This window comes from Dasypus novemcinctus, chromosome 26, assembly GCF_030445035.2.
Source record: "Dasypus novemcinctus isolate mDasNov1 chromosome 26, mDasNov1.1.hap2, whole genome shotgun sequence".
NCBI lineage: Eukaryota > Metazoa > Chordata > Mammalia > Cingulata > Dasypodidae > Dasypus > Dasypus novemcinctus.
The window spans coordinates 19,839,756-19,860,075 of record NC_080698.1 but is presented as its reverse complement, the minus strand read 5'-3'; the positions used below and the strand labels follow the sequence as shown (position 1 = coordinate 19,860,075).

The following is a 20,320-nucleotide window of genomic DNA, read 5'->3' as shown; positions in this document are numbered from 1 at the left end:
GTCATGATAAAAAAAATTCTAATGTTTTTTAAAAGCGGCCTTTCTGGACTTCCCCACCCTCCCACCTTGAGTCCCCCTCTGCACTAACTATATTTAATATATGCCACATGTCTGTCTCCCTTCCTAAACTGGAAAGGCTGTCTTATTCGTTTCTGTATTTCTAGAGCCAACCTGATCAGTGATTAGCACCTGTGGGCAGAGTCCTTAGCACCTGTGGGAAAAGTAGATGAATGGGATCACTAGTGTTATGAATCAGCTGAATGGCTGGATGAATGCAATCACTAGTGTGATGAATCAGCTGAATGGTTGATGAGTGGGATCACTAGGTGATGAATCAGCTGAATGGCTGGATGAATGGGATCACCAGGTGATGAATCAGCTGAATGGCTGGATGAATGGGATCACTAGTGTGATGAATCAGCTGAATGGCTAGATGAAATCACCTGAATGGTTGGAATCAATGGATGGAAAATAATGGTTGGGGGATGATGTTAAATCCTTTATGACTCGAAACCTCATTTATGACAACAAGTAAAGCAACAATAATACTGATAATATAATGATGATGCTGTTAATTATTGGATAGCTAGAAACTCCACCACCCTCAATCCCCTACAATATAGATTTCAAAAGCCATAATATTTCATCCTTAGGCGTCCCTACTGGATTTGTCCCTTCCATTCCACTTCCTGTGCCACCCTTCTACTCATCCCTTCTTACTTGATACTTAGATGACAGACAGAAACTGACGTAGTCTTTCCGTGCCTTGGTCTGTCTCTACTCTGCCCCAGCCTTCCCTCCACCACCCTTTTTCCACCCTAAAACAGTCTACCCTTCATCACAGCCTCTCTACGTTTTTCTTATTCTTCTTTCAATAACCACATGACACTTTACCCACTTGAATCCAAGGATCTCTGCCTGACCCTCCAGCTGCTCCAGAACCTGGCTCCATACCTCTCCCATGCTGACAGTCCCTTCTGGTCAAGCCAATCTCATTATTCCAGCACACTCATTCCTGCCTCCTACCTTTGCTTATGTCAGACCCTTTTCCTGCAAAAGAACAGAGCGATTCCCGTGGCCTGGGAATATAGTTTTTACTTCAGAGACATCTACAAAGAAAATAATCTTCATGTATTTAATTAAGAATTTATTGTTATCTCTTTTATATTTCTGCTATAGAAACAACCTCAGGTTCTCCTCCATATTAAAACCAATATTCCTAAATAGCAAAGGTTTGCCTTAATAAAGAAGAGACATTATAATTTTATAAATGAGTATAGTTTTCAGTTTTGATAGATAGCTAAAATGGATGTTAGGTAAACTGCTTCTAAACAAATAGTGGAAAGCCTGGTATTTTAAAAGAAGCACAGACAATTTTCAATATTACTTTTCTTTTAATTTCAAAAATTCTTTTTTCCTGCTCTTGTACTACAATCTTAAATGTTTTAATTTCTTGCTAAATGATTACTTTCTTCAACTCATTTAGACCATTTAGAGAATTCATTTGATGAAGTATTGAGAGGTCTAATTGCTTAATGGTCAGAAATTAGTTCCTGCAAGAGTACTTTAAAAACTGGCAAACACCAGGCATAATCATACATTCTTTAGAAGAATCTATTTCTGTACAATAGGTTAATTGTTTTTAAGTAGATAGCACTGGCCAAAATTTAAACCCAGCTTCTAATTTCAAAATACAAAATAAGTAGCTAATTATGATCAAATTAGTCCCCTTGAAAGAACAATTGGCTACTTATCCCTGGTTTTCCAGATTTAATTGGTCTAACACACCTGCAATTAGCTTCTCACTAGCATGCTGCCTGTGGGTCTAGTGTTATTTCCCCAAAGTTATCATAGCCTTGTCTCATGATGGTAAGTCTGTAGTCAGATTACCACTGTATAGTTTAAATTATAATTTCCTTGGAAAAATCAAGGCAATTTTTAAGAAAATTCCATCCCAAACATAGATAGATTTTCCTAGTGGGGAAAATTGGTTTGGGGCTACTTAATCCAGATAATTGCCTCAACTCTCTGGACTTTCTACATATAGAGGGTTTGTTCATTTCTGTGATTATGGAAGGTTCTTACACTTTGCTTCTCTCTCTTTTAGTGGTGCAATCTATGCATTGACTTGGTCGCCTTCACAAGTGAAATATTCAAGGGAGCAGTTTTCCAGTCATTGGATGGAATTATTGTCTCAGCTAACTGTAAGCTACGAAAGATCTTTACTTTAAAATCAAAGCCTCAAGACACTACTGATACAGATGGTATGTTCAAGTTCCTATCAAGATTTTTAAATTCTCTAATGTGTTTTTAATTAGCCATTCCTTTAGATAGTATGAGTGCGTGATAGCAGTTTGATTTTATGTCTGTTAAAGTTATTCACAATCACATTGATTTCTTTATGCTTGACCACATGTTTATTTTTACTGTAGCTGAATGTCACAGAAATGTATTAAGTTTTCTTTTGTGTTTGTTTTTGGTAGCACTTGCCATCAGAATTAGTCAAAATTCTGAGATGTGAACAACAAAACTCTCTCTAGGTAGTTGAAACAAAACAGGGATTTATTTAAGAAAATTAACCAATTCATAAAATCTCAAGGAGATCCAGAAACTCAGACTTGGAGACTACAGCCAAGAACAAACCCAACCCTCACCACAGGACTGCTCCAGGTCTACCTCCACCTCCCTGAAAGCTACTGCCTCTGGGCAAACTCCATAAATCACACCACAGCGCTAGATAGATTCTAGGTTCCAGAATTTCTGTTACTGTTGCCTCTGAAAGCTGGATGTCTTCCCTGCCACCTTCACCAGAAGGGGATTCCTCTTTGTTTCTCTCTAGTAAACAATGTCTGATTTGGCTGCATCTGATTTGTCCAAGTCATATGATACAAGGGAGGCTGGGGAAGCAAATGTTTTGACTCTTGTCTAGAGAAGCAGATTTACAGTGTGGTAAATTCACCAAATTAGGAGCTTGTTCAAAGGATATTGAGCATATAAAATACTCTACAGATGTCTAGTATATTATTTTATTACTCTGTATATATCTATTTCATGAACTCATTTGGGAGAAATCGTATTTTCTAGTGATAATATTAAAATAGGAAAGAGTTGACTTATTCCTCATTATTTCTAGAGAGACTAGAAATTTATACATTAATTATTCATAATATAATTAATAAATAATACTGTACAGGTAACCCAATCATCTAGAATCCATAGGGCCATACAAACTCCCCTGCTAAGATTATTTTAAACAACTGAAAATATTGAGAGAATACTCATGCTTCCTTTTGATTTTCATTTGGGATTAAAAAAAAAAAGATTTAATGCGAGAAATTATAAGTGTACAGAAAAATCATGTAAAAATATAGCATTCCTACATACCCTCCCTCATTAACACTTAGCATTAGTGTGGTACCTTTGTTACAATTGATGAAAGAATATTATAATTGTAGTATTAACTTTAATCCATAATTTACATTAGGGTATAAATTTTTTTCCATTATATCACCCTATTATTAACACTTTGCTTTAGTGTAATGGTACACTAATGTTGTAATTCATGGAAGAACAATTTTATAATTGTACTATTAACTATAGTCCATCATATATAATAGGGTTCACTCTGTTGTACAGTCCTATGTTTTGTCTTTTAATTTTTATTCTAGTAATATGTATATGGCCTGAAATTTCTCCTTTTAACCACGTTCACATATATAATTCATTGCTTTTAATTACACTCACAATGTTATGCTACCATCACTACCATCCATTTCCAAAACTTTACAATCAACCCAAATAGAAATTCTATACAAATTAAGCATTAACTCCCCATTCCCTACCCCCAACCCAGTCCCTGGTAACCTATATTATAGGTTGTAACACTATGAATTCGCGTATTGTAGTTATTTCTTATCAGTGAGATCATACAATATGTGTCCTTTTGTGTCTGGCTTATTTCACTCAATGTAATGTTTTCAAGGTTCATCCATGTTATCACATGTATCAGGACTTCATGCCTTTTTAATGCTGAATAATCTGTTTTATCCATTCATCAGTTGATGGACACGGATTGCTCCCATCTTTTGACTATTGTGAATAATGCTGTTATGAACATCAATGTGAAAAATACCTGTTCAAGTCCCTGCTTTTAATTCAGCAATGAATGAATGTTCTTGTTTCTCCATATCCTCTCCAATACTGTAGCTTTCTGGGCTTTTTTTTAATAGACGCCATTCAAGTGGGTATGAAATGTTATCCTGTTTTGATTTTGATTTGCACTTCCCTAATAGCTAATGATGCTGATTATCTTTTCATATGCTTTTTAGTCATTTGTGTATCCTCTTTAGAGAAATGTCTGTTCAAGTCTTCGGCCCATTTTGTGATTGGGTTGTCTTTTTATTGTTGAGTTGTAGGGTTTCTTTATAGATTCTGGTGTTAAACCTTTATTGGATATGTCATGGTTTCCAAAGATTTTCTCCCAATAAATAGGTTGTCTTTTCACTTCATGGTAAAGTCCTTTGATGTACAAAACTTTTAATTTTAATGAAGTCCCATTTATCTATTTTGCTTTTCTGTAGTTTGTGTCTTGGTTGTAAAGCCTGAGAAACTACTGCCTAACACAAGACCCTGAAGATGCTTCCCTATATTTTCTTCTAAGAGGTTGATAGTCTTGGTTTTTATATTTAGAGGGTTTTGAGGGTTTTTTTTTTTTAATTGGTACAGGTGTGAAATAAGGGTCTTCATTCTTTTGCATAGCCAGTTCTCACAGCACCATTTGCTGACTAGATTCTTATTTCCCAAGTGAGTGTACTTGGCAGACTTGTCAAAAATCAATTGGCTGTAGATATGAGGGTCTATTTCTCAACTCTCACTTTAGATTCCATTGGTCTGTATGTCTCTCCCTGTGCCAGTACCATGCTATTTTGACCTCTGTAGTGTTGTAATAAGCTTTAATGTCAGGAAGTGTGTCTTCCAACAAATCAGTTTTTCTAGAAGCCCAGGAAGTAGGGCTACATATAAGATGGCAAAGGTGATTTCATAGATGTTTGGATCTAGATTTTAGACTTGCACTCCATCTGGATACATGTCTGAGAATTCCTTGGGTGGCTTACTCTGTGAAACAGGACACTGTACCTATAAATTTAATTTGGTAATAAAACACAACTGTATATTAACAGCTGCATAAAGAGATCACAAGCCAGCAAGTGATTGTATCATATGTACCATTCAAAGGCTATACAAGAAAGTTCATTTTTTAAAAAATAACATCCAACTAATAAGTCTCAAAATTCATAGAAATATATGTACAGTCTGTATCAGATCACCACAGGTGAAACCTAACCTGATTAATATTTTTAAATAAATGTAAGAAAAAAAAGATAAAATACCATAGATTGAATACATGTTTTTATCTCTACTCCCTTCTTAATCCCCAATAAAATTACAATATAGTAACATAAAAGCTATAAACCTATCCAGGTAAAGAATATGAGAGAAGAGTCAACAATGGACAAAAGACATTCATAAGTTTTTATAAGATTGAGTGACAACTGACTTAGAAGAGCAGAGAAAGCTAAAACCTTTATGCTACAGAGTTCTGCCAGTAAGATTTATAATGTAGAGCCACAGAAAGGCTTAAGAATTAGCAATCCTAGGTACTCCAAAGGCAAGGATTAGGGTTATGGCTAAAAATGGGATTGATTAAAATTCTGAATAGGTTATTATGGGATCCCCAGGTCCATTTTCCAACTCTGTACAAACAGGCAACAGGAGATTTATTCTCTGGAGAAACTGAATTAGAGAACTTCTGAAATCAGGCATATCAGAGACATGATAGACTCCAGAACAGGAAGAAAAAACCCAGAAGAAACAGATAAGGTAGGGAATTTTTTTTCTCAGAATTAAGCAAAGATACTGTATCTATAAAATAAAAATAAGAAAGACTTCTTGTTCTTACTTTAATTCTATAAGCATTTTATTGATATTTATTATATTATAAATTTTATTATATTATAAATGTTTTATGTACATATATAAATATGCACACTCAATAAATATGCAAGGTGAATGACCACAAAGTGAACACATTTTTAGAAGAAATAGGACATCATGAGCATCCTAAAATCCCCACTCATGTCCCCTCCCAATCACAACCCTCTTCCTTCTCCTGAGAGGTAACCTCTAAACTGACTTCTTCGGAGCAGATGTGACTCAAGCAGTTGGGTGCCCATCTCCCAAATGGGAGGTCTCAGGTTTGGTTCCTGGTGCCTGCTAAAGAAGACAAGCAGACAAACAAACAGACACAACAAACAGAGAGCAGATGTAGCTCTAGCTTGGCACCTACCTCCCACATGGGAGGTACCAGGTTTAGCTTCCAGTGCCTCCTAAAGAAGACAAGCAGACAAGCAGACACAATGAGCAGACACAATGAGCAGAGACAACAAGCAGACACAAAGAGCAGACACAGGGAGCAGACAATGAGCAGACAGACAAGGAAGCCATGGGGGCAGGGTGTGATAAATAAACTGACTTCTAACACCATAGGTTAATTTGACCTATTTTCAGACCTTATATAAATGGAATCATATAGTACATATTCTTTCATGTATGCATTTTTCATAAAACATTGTAAGACTCATCTATGTTGTTAAACATAGCAGTAGTTTGCTGATTTTCTTTATAGTTTGCCATTGTATAAATATGTCATAATTTATTTATCCATTTTAGGCTATTAGAAGCATGCTGCTAGAAGCGTTATGCTATATATCTCTTAGAGAATCCACATAGGCATTTCTTTGGATATTTATCTAGATCTGATTGCATGTACATTTCAGTTTTCTTAATTTCATTTATTGTATTTTTTGATTCTACAATTTCCATTTGATTCTTTTTTTAGTTTCTGTTCTTTAGCTGAAATTCTTCATCTTGTTATCTATTTTCTCAGAATTTTAATCAAAGTTATTTTAAAGCCCATAGCTCATAATTTCAATATCAGGATTTCCCATAAGTCAGTTTTTATTATCTGGTTTTTTTTTTGTTTTTATCTCTTGATCTTGTCTCCTCCTATGCTTTGTAAGTTTTAAGTGAATGCTGAACATTGGGTATTAAGAACTGTAGTGGTTCTTTGAGATTCTGGGTGACATTGTCTTCCTCCAGAGATATAAAGCCAGAAAGAAAGCAAGAGAGAGAGAGGAAAGAAGGGAGGGAAGGAGGGAGCAAAGGAGGGAGGGAGGGAGGGATGGAGGGAGGGAAGAAGAAAGAAAAAGAGCAAGGAGGGGAGAGGGAAGGAGGGGAGGGAAGGGGGAGAATAGAGTGGGGAGGAAGAATAAGAAGCACAAAAGACCTAAAACTGAATGGAAATTATTAGTTAGGAGTTAGTCCATGGGATTCAACATCAGAGTAATAGGAATTCCATTATAGGAGACTGGAGAAAAAGAGAAGATGAAATATTGTAAGAAGATTTCCCAAAATTGGAAGCCAGGTGTTTTCAGATTAAAATAGCTCTTTACATGCCCAGAAAAATTATTGGAAAGGACTCACCATTTTGAAATTCCAGCATAGGAAATATAAAGGGAATATTCTTTAAGCTTCCAGAATTTTTAAAAACTCAGATCAAAGATCTAGGAATAAGAATGGCATCTCACTTCATAACAGCTGCATTAGGTGGTAGAAGGATTTGAAACCACACCTACAAAAATCTAAGGAGACATGATTTTCAACCTAGAATTCTATTTTCATCCAAACTATCAATCAAATGAGTGTAGAACAAAGACATTTGCAGACATGCAAGGTCTTGAAATATTTATATCTTTATACCCTTTCTCAGAAAAGATCTGGAGGATATTCTCCACAAAAATGAAGGAATAGATCAAGAAAAAGGAATGCATGGGATACAAGAAACAAGATTTTATCCACACTGAAGGAATTTCCAGGACTATGGCCAAAGGAATTTACATGATGACAGTTGTACAGCAGACCTAGAGAACATCCAGTCCAAATTTTAGTAGAGGGATGGAAATTTTCAGAAGGAATGTCTCTGGGCAAAGAATGGATCCTATTGAGTATGATGTGTTTGACCATGGAAAATAAAATTGATAGGGATTTTACAGTGCTACTGGTGAGTTTGGGCAAAAGTAATTTTAGCTACATAGAGAACCCAAGAAAAACAAAGCAGTGATCAAGTCCAAGTAAAACAAAAAGTTGTACAAAAAAAGAAATGTAATCAATTATATTCCATGTGGTTCTGACTACTTAACGTTTTTACATAATCTTAATAATGTAAAGCCCTGAATAACAGTTTATCCAAAAATCATGAAAAATCATTTTGAGGTGATGTGGAGAGAGAAGTCAAGTAATGTGCCTGATATCCCACAACCATTAAGTTGTAATCAGGATTTGAACCTGGCAGTAGGGCTACTATCCTATACTATACTCTGCATTCCTAATTACTGTACTGTTCTGCACTACAGTGTAGGGACAGAAGAGAAAGGGTAAAAAAAGGAAAGATAGAGGAGATGTCTGACTTGTTGGAGTAAGTATATTACAGTAAGTAATGGATGTCCCTTTGTCTTTCTTACTAAAAGAGAGGCCACTTTCTTCTGCAAAGGCAGATCAGTTAGTCACAGTGTTGAAACCTTTACCACAGAAAACATTTTTTTCTGATTCTTAACACTCCATACTGGGATTCAAGTTTATAATATTTAATGCTTACTTCAACTCAGTACTGTATTGTCCATAGCTTATTTAAACTGCTACCATCTCACTCTAGACATTCTTAAATTCACCCAAGCTACGAGATTTTCCCTAAGTCCTTTGCTGTTCTCTGTTTGCACGGTGGGATATAATAGGAAGTGGATTATTGGAACCTTACAGCAAGCTGTTAACCAGTTTTTCACTTGTCCAGAAGAATGACTTATGCTGGACAAGTAGGGAAGCATGCTGATTCAATTTAGTTTATCATTTTATGGCTCCTGAGGGGTCATAGACTAGCAGTTTTAGGCATTTGCATAACTGATTTACTGACTAATGTGTATAATCCTGTGTTTTTTGAAAAACAATATATGTGTAGATAGATTGATAGACTGACAGACATGTGAGAGAGATACAGAAAAGAAAAAAAGAAGAGAGGAGAAAGAGCAAGCAATGATCCATTAAGCATGGGGTTATGCCATGCCAAAGATGATTTTATAGGTTTCCTGACTCCCCATTTCAGTGTTCTTTCTAAAATATCAGTATAGGGATTATGTGTTTTATATTCAGAAAGGTAGATTTGAGAGAGACTTAAAGGTATGATCTCACCCTGAGAGCCACTATAAAGCATAGACTGGGTCTCTCCACATTTTTGTCACTAGCACAGGACTTAGGACTGGTAACCTGTCATAAATTTTTGATGAGTTAATGAATTAAGGGTTGATTCATTGTTTATTTTTTCAATTATTCATTCATTGTCAGTACTCAATAAACCTTTATTGAGTATCAAGCACTGTGAAGAAAATTCTCTCTTCAAAAGCCACAGAAGAAATTAGAAACACTGGCATCTTGCCTTAAAAGACTCATGGAGCACAGAAGGGCTAAGGAGATCCTCTATTCAATATCTTAATTATACAGATGAGGAAAACAAGCCCCAGGGAAATGAGGCATCTTGTGCCAAGGTCACACAAAGTGGAACCTGAAGCCAGGTCTTTGTTCTTTCCTCAACAGCACACTCAAGATTACCTTTCTCAATAACCAGAATGGTTTGGTGTTTTTAATATTTAATATTGTTGAGTGTTTTCTCACCTCTTTCCTTATCTCCAGGTCAGATGAGTATATATCGTACCCAGATCCCATCATTTTAGGTTGCATTCCCACTCTTCCCAATTTGGACTTGGACTCAAAATGTCCTTGCCTTGCAAATCACCCCAAGACAAGAAAGGGGGAAAAGTCTCAGAATGGCAAAGGTAGCAGCCAATGGTAGGTCCCTCAAAAATGGGTCATGAATGTCTATCTATAAAGACCCAAATTATTCTGGTCAAAATAGTTATTATGGAGGATAATGGAAAAATGACAGAGTAGGGACCTCCACAACTCTGTCCTTCCACCAAAAACAACTATTTAACAGACATGAACTTTCTGAAACAACTATTTTGAAACTCTGGAGGTGAAAAGAACACTACACTGTACAGCATCCAGAGAAAAGCAGGAAAAAGAGGCTGATAAATTACAGTAAAGAACAGTCTATTGCTCTCTCCCTGTAGCAGCTACTGGTGCCCATCTCCCACTCTCTCGCAGGCTGCAGCAGGATCCAGCCCCTAGCTAATTCACAGATGACAGAAAGGAATGTAAAAAACTCTTTCCCAAGACCAGGGGTGGGTGCGGCCTCTCACTGATGACAGCTTTTGTTTTTTCTTCTTATTCTTTATTTTCTTTTAAATGTTACATTAAGAAAATATGATATGCCCATCTACCCCCCACCCCACCCACGCCACCCCTCCCACATCAACAAACTCTTCACTGTGGCACATCCACTGCACCTGGCAAATACATTCTGGAGAACTGCTGCAGCACATGAACAGTGGTCCACATTGTAGTCCACACTCTCCCCCAGTCCACCCAGTGGGCCACAACAGGACACACAACGTCCAGCATCCATCCCTGCAGCACCACTTAGGACAACTCCAAATCCCAAAAATGCCCCCACACCATATCTCTTCTTCCCTCTTCCGGCCATCAGCAGCCACCATGACCACCCTCTCCACATCACTACTGCAATTTCTTCCCTTATTAATCACAATAGTTCCCCAGCAGAACACTAGTAAGTCCACTCTAATCCATACTCTGTTCCTCCATCATGTGGACCTGGGATGGCTATGTCCAGTCCCCCTCTACATCAAGAGGGAGTTTAGATTCCACATGGATGATGGATGCACTTCTCCTGCTTGCAGCTGTAGGCACTCTTGGCTCCCTAGTGTGGTAGTTGACCTTCTTCACCTCCCTGTCAGCTGGCCAGGGTAAGTCCAAGAAATCAGAGGGTAGGAGCTGCAAGTCTGCTGAGGCCCAGGTCCTGGCCGTCACATGGACAGTTCAGAGATTCAGGTCTCCTGAGTATACACCAACCCAAATGCCAACCACAGGTCCAGTAAAAGTAACAGAAGAGGCATGTGTAGAAAGGTTATATCTGAGTCCACCGCCATCACACTCAGGAACACAAACTCCAAAGTAGGGCCAACTGACATGGCCCTGAACTCCAGAGCCATCTGCCTTGACCATAAAACCTGTGGGTCACTGCAGCCCTCAGGAGAACCAGCACTTGGGTTTCCATATACCTTGGCTGTCTCTGGTACCCTGTTGAGGCATGCATAAGCATCACCCCCTGATGACCTCCCGATTCTTTTTTGGAGACTCTTAGCCATATAAATTCACTTGGCCTTTCCATTTCCCCCTTTTTATCCAAAGTCAAAAAGCAGTTTTTAACATCTGATATTACATGTAGGCTGAGATATTCTGCCTGTCTGAGTTGACCTCTTTGTTCATGGTCTTTTTGGAATTACATCATCAGCTGGTGCTTGGTAGTAATCCCTCAGTGCCAGGGAGGCCCATCCCCGGGAGTTATGTCCCACACTGCGGGGGAAGACAATGCAGCTACATGCTGAGTTTGGCTTAGAGAGTGGACACATTTGAGCAACATGGAGGCTCTCAGGAAGTAACTCTTAGGCACCCCATAGCTATAGGCCTAGTTCATATTTCAGGCACACAGGCTCATAATCAATGCCATCAGTATCAAGGGCTCATCATTGGACCATCCATCTTTATTGGTCTTTGCCATTGCACTTGGGGGATTGTTGTTGTTCCGTTGGGGAATGTGATAGAGCTGATGACAGCTTTTGATTAGTGAACTCGGATCACTGGGTGCCTGGCTCTGAAGGCAGTCATTGTTTTAATCAGCCCCAGACAATGACAGCAGACACTGTTTTAACCCACTGAGACAAAGGTGGTATTGGCCATTGTTTCATCCCTCCCTAGATAGGGATGTTCGTGGTGGGGACTTAAAGACACTGTGATTCCTCAAGGCTGTGGGGGACAGTTAATTGAAGGGCTCCATTTTCTGGGCAGGCCAGGAAAGCTCAGTTGTGGGAAGCCATCAGAGAAGCTCTTGGTACCCTTTCTGATCCCCTCCCCGGAGCACTTTGGAGCTTGACTAAGCCCTTTTCCTGGGTTGCTGGCTGTGTTTTGGATAAGAAAGACTGATTTGGAAAAGCCCTCTCCTGTATGCCCTCCTGCCAGAATTTGTGCTTGAGGCAAAAGGATCTTGAGACAACAAAAGGAGTAGTAAAAACCATAGAGGTGGACTGTGGGACAAAGGCCTTCTGGCTTCAAATACCCAGGAGAGGGGAACTCCAAAACAACTAACTTGTAAACAAAAGCCCAGGACAAGACAGAGTCCCACGGGAAACGGACTTTGGCCCAGTGGTTAGGGCGTCCGTCTACCACATGGGAGGTCTGCGGTTCAAGCCCTGGGCCTCCTTGACCCGTGTGGAGCTGGCCCATGTGCAGTGCTGATGCGCGCAAGGAGTGCTGTGCCACACAGGGGTGTCCCCCGCGTAGGGGAGCCCCACGCGCAAGGAGTGCACCCATAAGGAGAGCCGCCCAGCGCGAAGGAGGGAGCAGCCTGCCGAGGAATGGCACCACCCACACTTCCTGTGCCGCTGATGACAACAGAAGTTGACAAAGAAACAAGACGCAGCAAAAAGACACAGAAAACAGACAACGAGGGGAGGGGAATTAAATAAATAAAAATAAATCTTTAAAAAAAAAAAGACAGAGTCCCAGAAGGACAGGGGAAACCCTGCCCACTGCATTTGCATGATAGGAGGACTAAAACTCAAGAAAATTTCTGTCTTATCACCAGCTGGTTATAAAAAAAAGAAACATTTATCAGGGGATAAATCCAAGTGCTCATGTTTTAAAATATTAAAGTGTACAGTGTGCAACAAAAGAGTACAAGACAAAGAAACAGGAGAAGATGGCCCATCAAAGGAAAAGGATTAAAATCCAGAGAACACCAATGAAGAAGATGAGAATGTGAACATATGAAACAAAGTCTTTTAAAAAATTATCTTAAAAATGTTCGAGATGAAGGAGAATACAGAAAAAGAACTAAAGGATATCAGAAAAACAATGAGTGAGCAATATGAGGTTCTAAGTAAAGAGACAGACATTTTTTAAAAGAACCAAACAGAATTACTGGAGTTGAAGACCACAATAGCTATAATGGAAAATGGCCAGGAGGAATTCAAGAGCATATTGGAACTGAACTGGCAGAAGAAAGAATCAAGTGACCTTGAAGACAAGATACTTAAAATGAGTCAGGCTGAGGAGGAGAAAGAAAAAAGAAATATTAAAAGCAAAAACAGCCTAAGAGAACCTCTGGGATACCATCAAGTACACCAAAATATGTATTATGGGAATCCCAGAAGGAAAAGAAAGGGAGAAAGGGGCAGAAGTAATATTCAAAGAACTAATGACAGAGAAGAGAACTTCCCAAACTTAGTACAAGATATGAAAATGCACATCCAAGAAGCCCAGAGAACACCAAACAGGATAAACATGAAGAAAAGTACACCCTGCCACATGATGATTACACTACCAAATGTAAAAGACAAGGACAGAGTTCAGAAAGCTGCAAGAGAAAAGCAACATGTTATGTACAAAGGAGTACCAATTATATTGAGAGCTGTTTTCTTGTCAGGAACTATGGTGGCAAGAAGGCAGTGGGTTGAAATACTTAAAGGGCTGAAAGAAAACAACTTCCAGCCAGGAATTTTATATCAAGCAAGACTTTCTTTCAAAATAAGAGATTAAGACTCTCAGATAAACCAAGCTGAGGAATTTCATCACCATTAGATCTGACTTATAAGCAATGCTAAAGGGAGTTCTTCAGACTGAAAAGAAAGGACACAAGACAATGTTTCAAAGTGCCATAAAGAAATAAAGACCTGTGGTAATGGTAACCATTTGGGTAATTTTTTAATCAATTTTATTGATACATATTAATAAAGTATACAATCCATCCAAAGTGTACAAACAATGGTATTTGGTATAATCACATAGTTGTGCATTCACCACTTGAATCATTATTAGAGCATTTTCAATATTCCAAAAATAATAGTAACAACACAGAAAACAGACCAAAAAAACTCTGCTCCTTAATAATCACCTCTCAATCTATCCTTCCCCTGCTATATATAACTGCTATTCAGTTTCCATCTCTCTAATTTTTTTATATTTATATTTACTATAGATGGAGTCAAACAATATGTAGTACCTTTTGTCTAGTTTCTTTCACTTAGTATATTTCCTTTTGGGGGACAATTTTAAATGCCAGTATTATTGTAGTGTATTGTTTGGTACAAAATTCCACTTCCACTTGCTAAAATGCAAGTGCATATATAGCAATGATGAATCTATGTTTTTGGACTTGCAATATAAAAAAAATATAAGTGGAAACAAATACTAAAAAGAAAAGGTGGGGGGAGAGAGGGAAAAGTATACGTGCATGCAATTGAAGTTAAGTTGGTATCAAATCAAATATGATTGTTATATATTTAGTATGTTAAATTTTAACCCCATGATAATTAAAAGGAAAATAGATAAAAAATATGGTTAAATAAAAATGAAAAGGCTCCCAATATAGTACAACCCAAAAACATCACATAAATATAAAAGTAGGCATTAATGAAAGTGAAGGACAAAAAACTTGTAAGACTTACAAAAGCTAAATTGCAAAATGGCAGAAGAAAATCCTGTATTATCGGTAGTGATTTAAATGTAAATGAATTAAACTCGCATCAAAAGTCAGAGATTGACAAATGGATACAGAAGCATGACCCAACTATATGCTGTATGCAAGAGACTCACCTTAAATTCAAACATACGAGAAGTTAAGAGTGAAAGAATAGAAAAATATATACCATGAAAGTAGTAAACAAAGAGAGCTGGGGTGGCTATACTAATATCGGGTAAAATAGATTTTGAGTCAATAGACAATGATGGTCATTATATAAACGGGACAATTCAACAGGAAGATGTAACAATTATGAATATACATATATATTTAACAACAGAACCCCAAAATATATGGAGCAAATACTAGCAGAAATAAAGGGAGAAATTGACAGTTCTATATTAATAATAAATGACATGATCACAACACTCTTAATAATGAATAGAACATCTAGTCAGAAGATCAATACAGAAATATAGGACTTGAATGCGCACTAAACCAACTAGACCTACACATATACAGAACACTGCACCCAACAAAAACAATGCACATTCTTTTCATGTACACATGGATCATCTCCAGGATAGACCATATGTTGGGTCACAAAACAAGTCTCAATTTAAAAAATCATACGATGTATAGTCTCTGAGTACAACAGAATGAAGCTAGCAGCAGAGGGAAGAAAGGGAAAATTCACATAAATGTGCAAATTAAATAACATATTCTTAAATAATCAGTGGGTTAAAGAGGAAATGAGAAGCAAAATTAGAAAATATCTTGAGGTGAATGAAAATGAAAATACAACATACCAAAATTTATGGAATTCAGCAAAGGCAATGCAGAGAGGGACATTTAGAGCTCTAAATGCTTACATTTTTTAAAAAAAGAAAGATTTTGGATCAGAGACCTAGCCTCAAAACTGGAAGAACTAGAAAAAGAAGAGCAAACAAAACCCAAAGTAAGCAGAAGGAATAGCAAAGATTAGAGTGGAGATGAGAAATAGAAAACAAAGCAAAACAACAGAGAAAATCAACAAAACCAAAAGTTGGTTCTTTGAAAAGATCTATAAAATTGACAAACCTTTAGCTAGACAGACAAAGGAAAAAAGAGAGGTTACAAACAACTAAAATCATAAATGAAAAGGGGGACACTACTACCAACCCTGCTGAAATAAAAAGGACTGTAAGTGAAGACTGTGAACAACTATATGCCAATAAATTAGATAATCTAGATGAAATGGACAAATCCTTATAAATATACAAGCTACCTACATTGACTCAAGAATAAATAGAATATCTCAACAAACCACTTAATAATAGATTAAATCAGTAATTTAAAAAACTTCCCAACAAAAAAAAAGTCCAGGACCAGATTGTTTCATAGGGGAACTCTACCAAACAGACCAAGAAGACTTAACTCCAGTTCTGCTCAAACTGTTACCAAAAAAAATTGAAGAGGAAGAAACACCCCTTATCTCATTCTATGAAGCCAATATCACCCTCATAACAAATCCAGGTAAAGATACCACAAGAAAAGAAAGCTATAGACCAGTGTCTCCAAAAGTCCTCAGTAAACTACTAGCAAACTGTATCCAAGAGCATATTAAAAGAAATGTACACCATGATCAAGCGGGATTTATCCCTGGTATGCAAGGTTGGTTCAACATAAGAAAATTACTGTAATATGCCACATTAACAGAATGAAGGGAAAAACTACATGAGCATCTCAATTAATGCAGAAAAGACATTTGACAAAATACAGCACCCAATCTTAATAGAAATACTTGAAATTAGAAATAGAAGGAAACTTCCTTATCATGATAAAGGACATATATTAAAAGCCCACAGCTAAGATCCTACTTAATTATGAAAGAAAGTTTTCCCTCCAGTATCAGGAACAAGACAAGGATGCCCACTCTTACCACTGTTATTCAACATTTTACTGGAAGTACTAGCCACAGCAACTAGGCAAAGGGAAAAAAGTATCCAAATTAGAAAGGAAGAAATAAAACTTTCCTTATTTACAGATGACATGATCTTATATACATAAAATCCTGAAAAATCCACAACAAACCTCCTAGAGCTAATGAATGAATTCAGCTAAGTGGCAGGGTACAATAAAATTAACACCCCCAAATCAGTAGTGTTTTCTATACACAATCAATGAACAATCATCTGACAAAATCAAGAAAAAAAAATCCATTCACAATAGCAACTAAAAGAATCTAATATTTAGGAATAAATCTAAAAATAAAGGATATAGAGGACTTGTGCACAGATAATTACAAAACTTTCTAAAAGGAATCAAAGTACACCTAAACAAATGGAAGGACATTTTGTGTTCATGGATTAGAAGACTAGATTTTGTTAAGATGTCAGTACTACCCAAAGCAATTCATAGATTCATTGCAATCCCAATCAAAATTCAAACAACTATCTTTCCAGAAATGGAAAAACCAATTATCAAATTTATATGGAAGAATAAGGGGCCCTGAATGGCTAAACCCATCTAAAAATGTAGAATGAAGTTGGATGACTCACACTTTCCAATCTTGAAACTTATTACAAAGCCCCAGTAATCAAAACATGGTACTAGCACAAAGACAGATACATAGACCAATGAAATAGAATTGAGAGCTCAGAAATCAATCTTATAACCAACTGATTTTTGACAAGGTAGCAAATGGGCAAAAATAGTCTCTTCAATAAATGGTGCTGGGAAAACTGGAACTCCATTTGCAAGAAAAGGAGGAGGAACCCTACTTCACACAATATACAAAAATCAACTCAAATTGGATCAAATTGGATCTTACATTTAGGAATGTAAGAGCTAAAACTATCAAACTACTAAAAGGAAACATAGGGAAGGGTCTTCAGGACCTTGTGTTAGGCAATAGCAACTGCGAACGTACTAAAAACCATTGAATTGTACACTTTAAATGGGTTAATTGTAATGTATGAATTATATCTCAATAAAATTTTTACTAAAAAAAATGAAGACAAGAATAGAGATGGGATTAAAGATGTTGGCACATTTGAATGAGAACATCAAGGGTCTTGTGGGCCATGTTAAGGAACTGGAATATTATATCAATGGCAGCGGGGAAGCCTCAGGAGTTTAAGGAGAGCAATGACATGACTGAAAGTTTTGAGAAGTTCACTTGGCTGCAGACTAGAAAATGGCTTGGAAAGGGACAAAAGTAGAAGCAGGGAGAGCATAGAAGGCTATAATTATAGCACAGGTAAGAACTAATGGTTATTTGAAATAGGAGACATTACAAAAGAATGGAGAGAAATTGATAGATTTGAGATACATTTTGGAGATATAGCATTAATATATTCATAGAAACCAAAAATAATTTAATTGAAACAAAAAAATTACAAGCAAGTTATTTGTTGAAAAATATTTTTATTTTTAAGAATGCAATGTTTCACATTTAACTAGGAATCTATAATGGGCTAGAGTCTCCCTGAGTGTCTCAATTCAGTAAATTATATTCTTTTAGCAAAAGGTATTTTTTCTAAGGAATAACTATATAATTCAATTATTATACATTTTTTAAAATTTGAATTAAATTCACATGAAGAAAATTATTATTAAACTATGAGTCCTAACATGGTAACTAACTCTAGACCATACATGTTCACAGAATTTCATAATTTGAATAGAATCTAAAAGTCACTTATTTAGTCCAATAACCCAATCATCCAATGATTAAAAGTTTTTTTATGACACTGGCAAGCAGTCTGCCAGATATAGATGAACTATGAATTCTGAATATTTATTAATCAGATATTTTCTTTTGACATCTGTGAAGACTTGTTTTGGGCTTTAATATTTTTAGTGAATGCTTTAAACATAAATATTTTTAAACTATACCTATAGAAGAAATAACTAAAGGAAAACACTGAAAGAAATTCACATTTAAATCAGTTATTTCTACAAATATTTTTGTCAAATATGTTTCTTAATTGATATTATCTTTATATGCAAAGGGAGTGAATTGTCTACAGGAACTAATAGTTTCTTTACTATTAGATAAACTGACCATCCATGAAGTTTATATATGGCTAATAGCAAACATTTACAGCTAAATTTAGAGCTAGATGAATGACCCAAATATCTAACCATTACAGCAACAACAGATTTATCTGGCAATGTTGAGGAATGAGTTATACTATAAAAGTGGATTTTTAAATAATCTTCTGTTACAACCACTTCATGGAGACTTTTATCTCTAAACATGTCTCACTGAGATCTCTCTATAGTGTTACAACCTTCTCCATCCAACCTAGGGTCAACAGGTTGGAGGAATAAAATATGGATTAGAGTGAACTTACTGGTTTTGTACTATAGAACTATTGTGACTAGTAATGGAAGAAACCATAGCATTGATCTGGAGAAAGTGGTCACAGTAGTTGCTGAGGGCAGGGAGATGGAAAGAGATGAGATGTGGAGGCATTTTCGGGACTTGGAGTTGTCCTAAATGATATTGCAGGGACAGATGCTGGACATTATATATTCTGCCATAACCCACTGAATGGACTGGGGGAGAGTGTAAACTACAATGTAAACTATAACCCACACGGTGCAGCAGTGCTCCAAAATGTATTCACCAAATGTAATGATTGTGCTGCAATGAGGAAAGAGGTTGTTGATGTGGGAGGAGTGGGGGGGTGGGGGGTGGGAACCTCTTTTATTTTTTAATGTAACAATTTTTGTGATTTATGTATCTAAAAAAAAACAATTTAATTTTTAAAAAGTTTTAAAAACATGTCTCATTGAGATCTCTCTAAATCTGTCTGTAGTGTTACAACCTTCTCCATCCTAACAAATATATGAACACAATTTAAAAGTTGTTGATGACTCAGGGTCATTATTTTAAAACCTCAATATAATCATGGTAATGAAGTTAATAAAATTTAGTTTTTTCTAGCCACTTAATATTTCATAGACAACACAGATGATGAAGATGATAATACTTTATTGCTACACCAGGTACCTTATAGAAAGCTTTAGGAAAAACCTTTTGTGCCCCAATAATTTTGAAATTTCCTTAGGTATACTCCCCTTAGGTTCAGTTCTAAAGTACTGTATCTATAGGGCATCTCCCTTCCACTGGAGGTTCCCCTTTGTATCAGTCAGGGAGTTTAGCTGCAAGCAACAGATACTAATATAAGATGATTAATCAGAAGCAGCAGCTTATTAAAAGGATATTGGAAAGCTCATAGAAGTGGTAGGAGGACTAGTGACTAGGAGGAGAATTAGGATTAAGACTAAAGATTACAGGATGAAGAACTAAAACCACTTTGCAAGACTGACAGTATAAAAAACCTACCACCCCTGCTGCTGCTCTACAAATGTCACTCAGATCTAGAAATAGGGCATTGCAACCCTGCCATCCCCAAAATTCTTGACCACTGTCCTTACCAGCTAAAAGAGTTTCATGAAGAGCCTCTTTCCTCACATTGCTCATTTCTGAATTGAAATCTAGCATAGGAAAATCTGTTTGGTGGAGCTTAGAATATATGCCTATATCTCAGTAGAGGAGCTTGG

The 20,320-nt window shown here is 36.7% G+C and overlaps 1 protein-coding gene across 9 annotated transcripts in view; it reads left to right on the top strand.

Moving 5' to 3' along the window:
- The window catches only part of CFAP20DC (CFAP20 domain containing), a 341,279-nt gene that overhangs the window by 152,122 nt on the left and 168,837 nt on the right, over positions 1-20,320 (top strand). For all 9 annotated transcript variants that reach the window (XM_058288694.2, XM_058288692.2, XM_058288689.2 and 6 more), the window contains exon 6: positions 2,108-2,264. In XM_058288694.2, the coding sequence (XP_058144677.1) occupies positions 2,108-2,264 (157 nt within the window). The remainder of the gene's footprint in view (positions 1-2,107; positions 2,265-20,320) is intronic.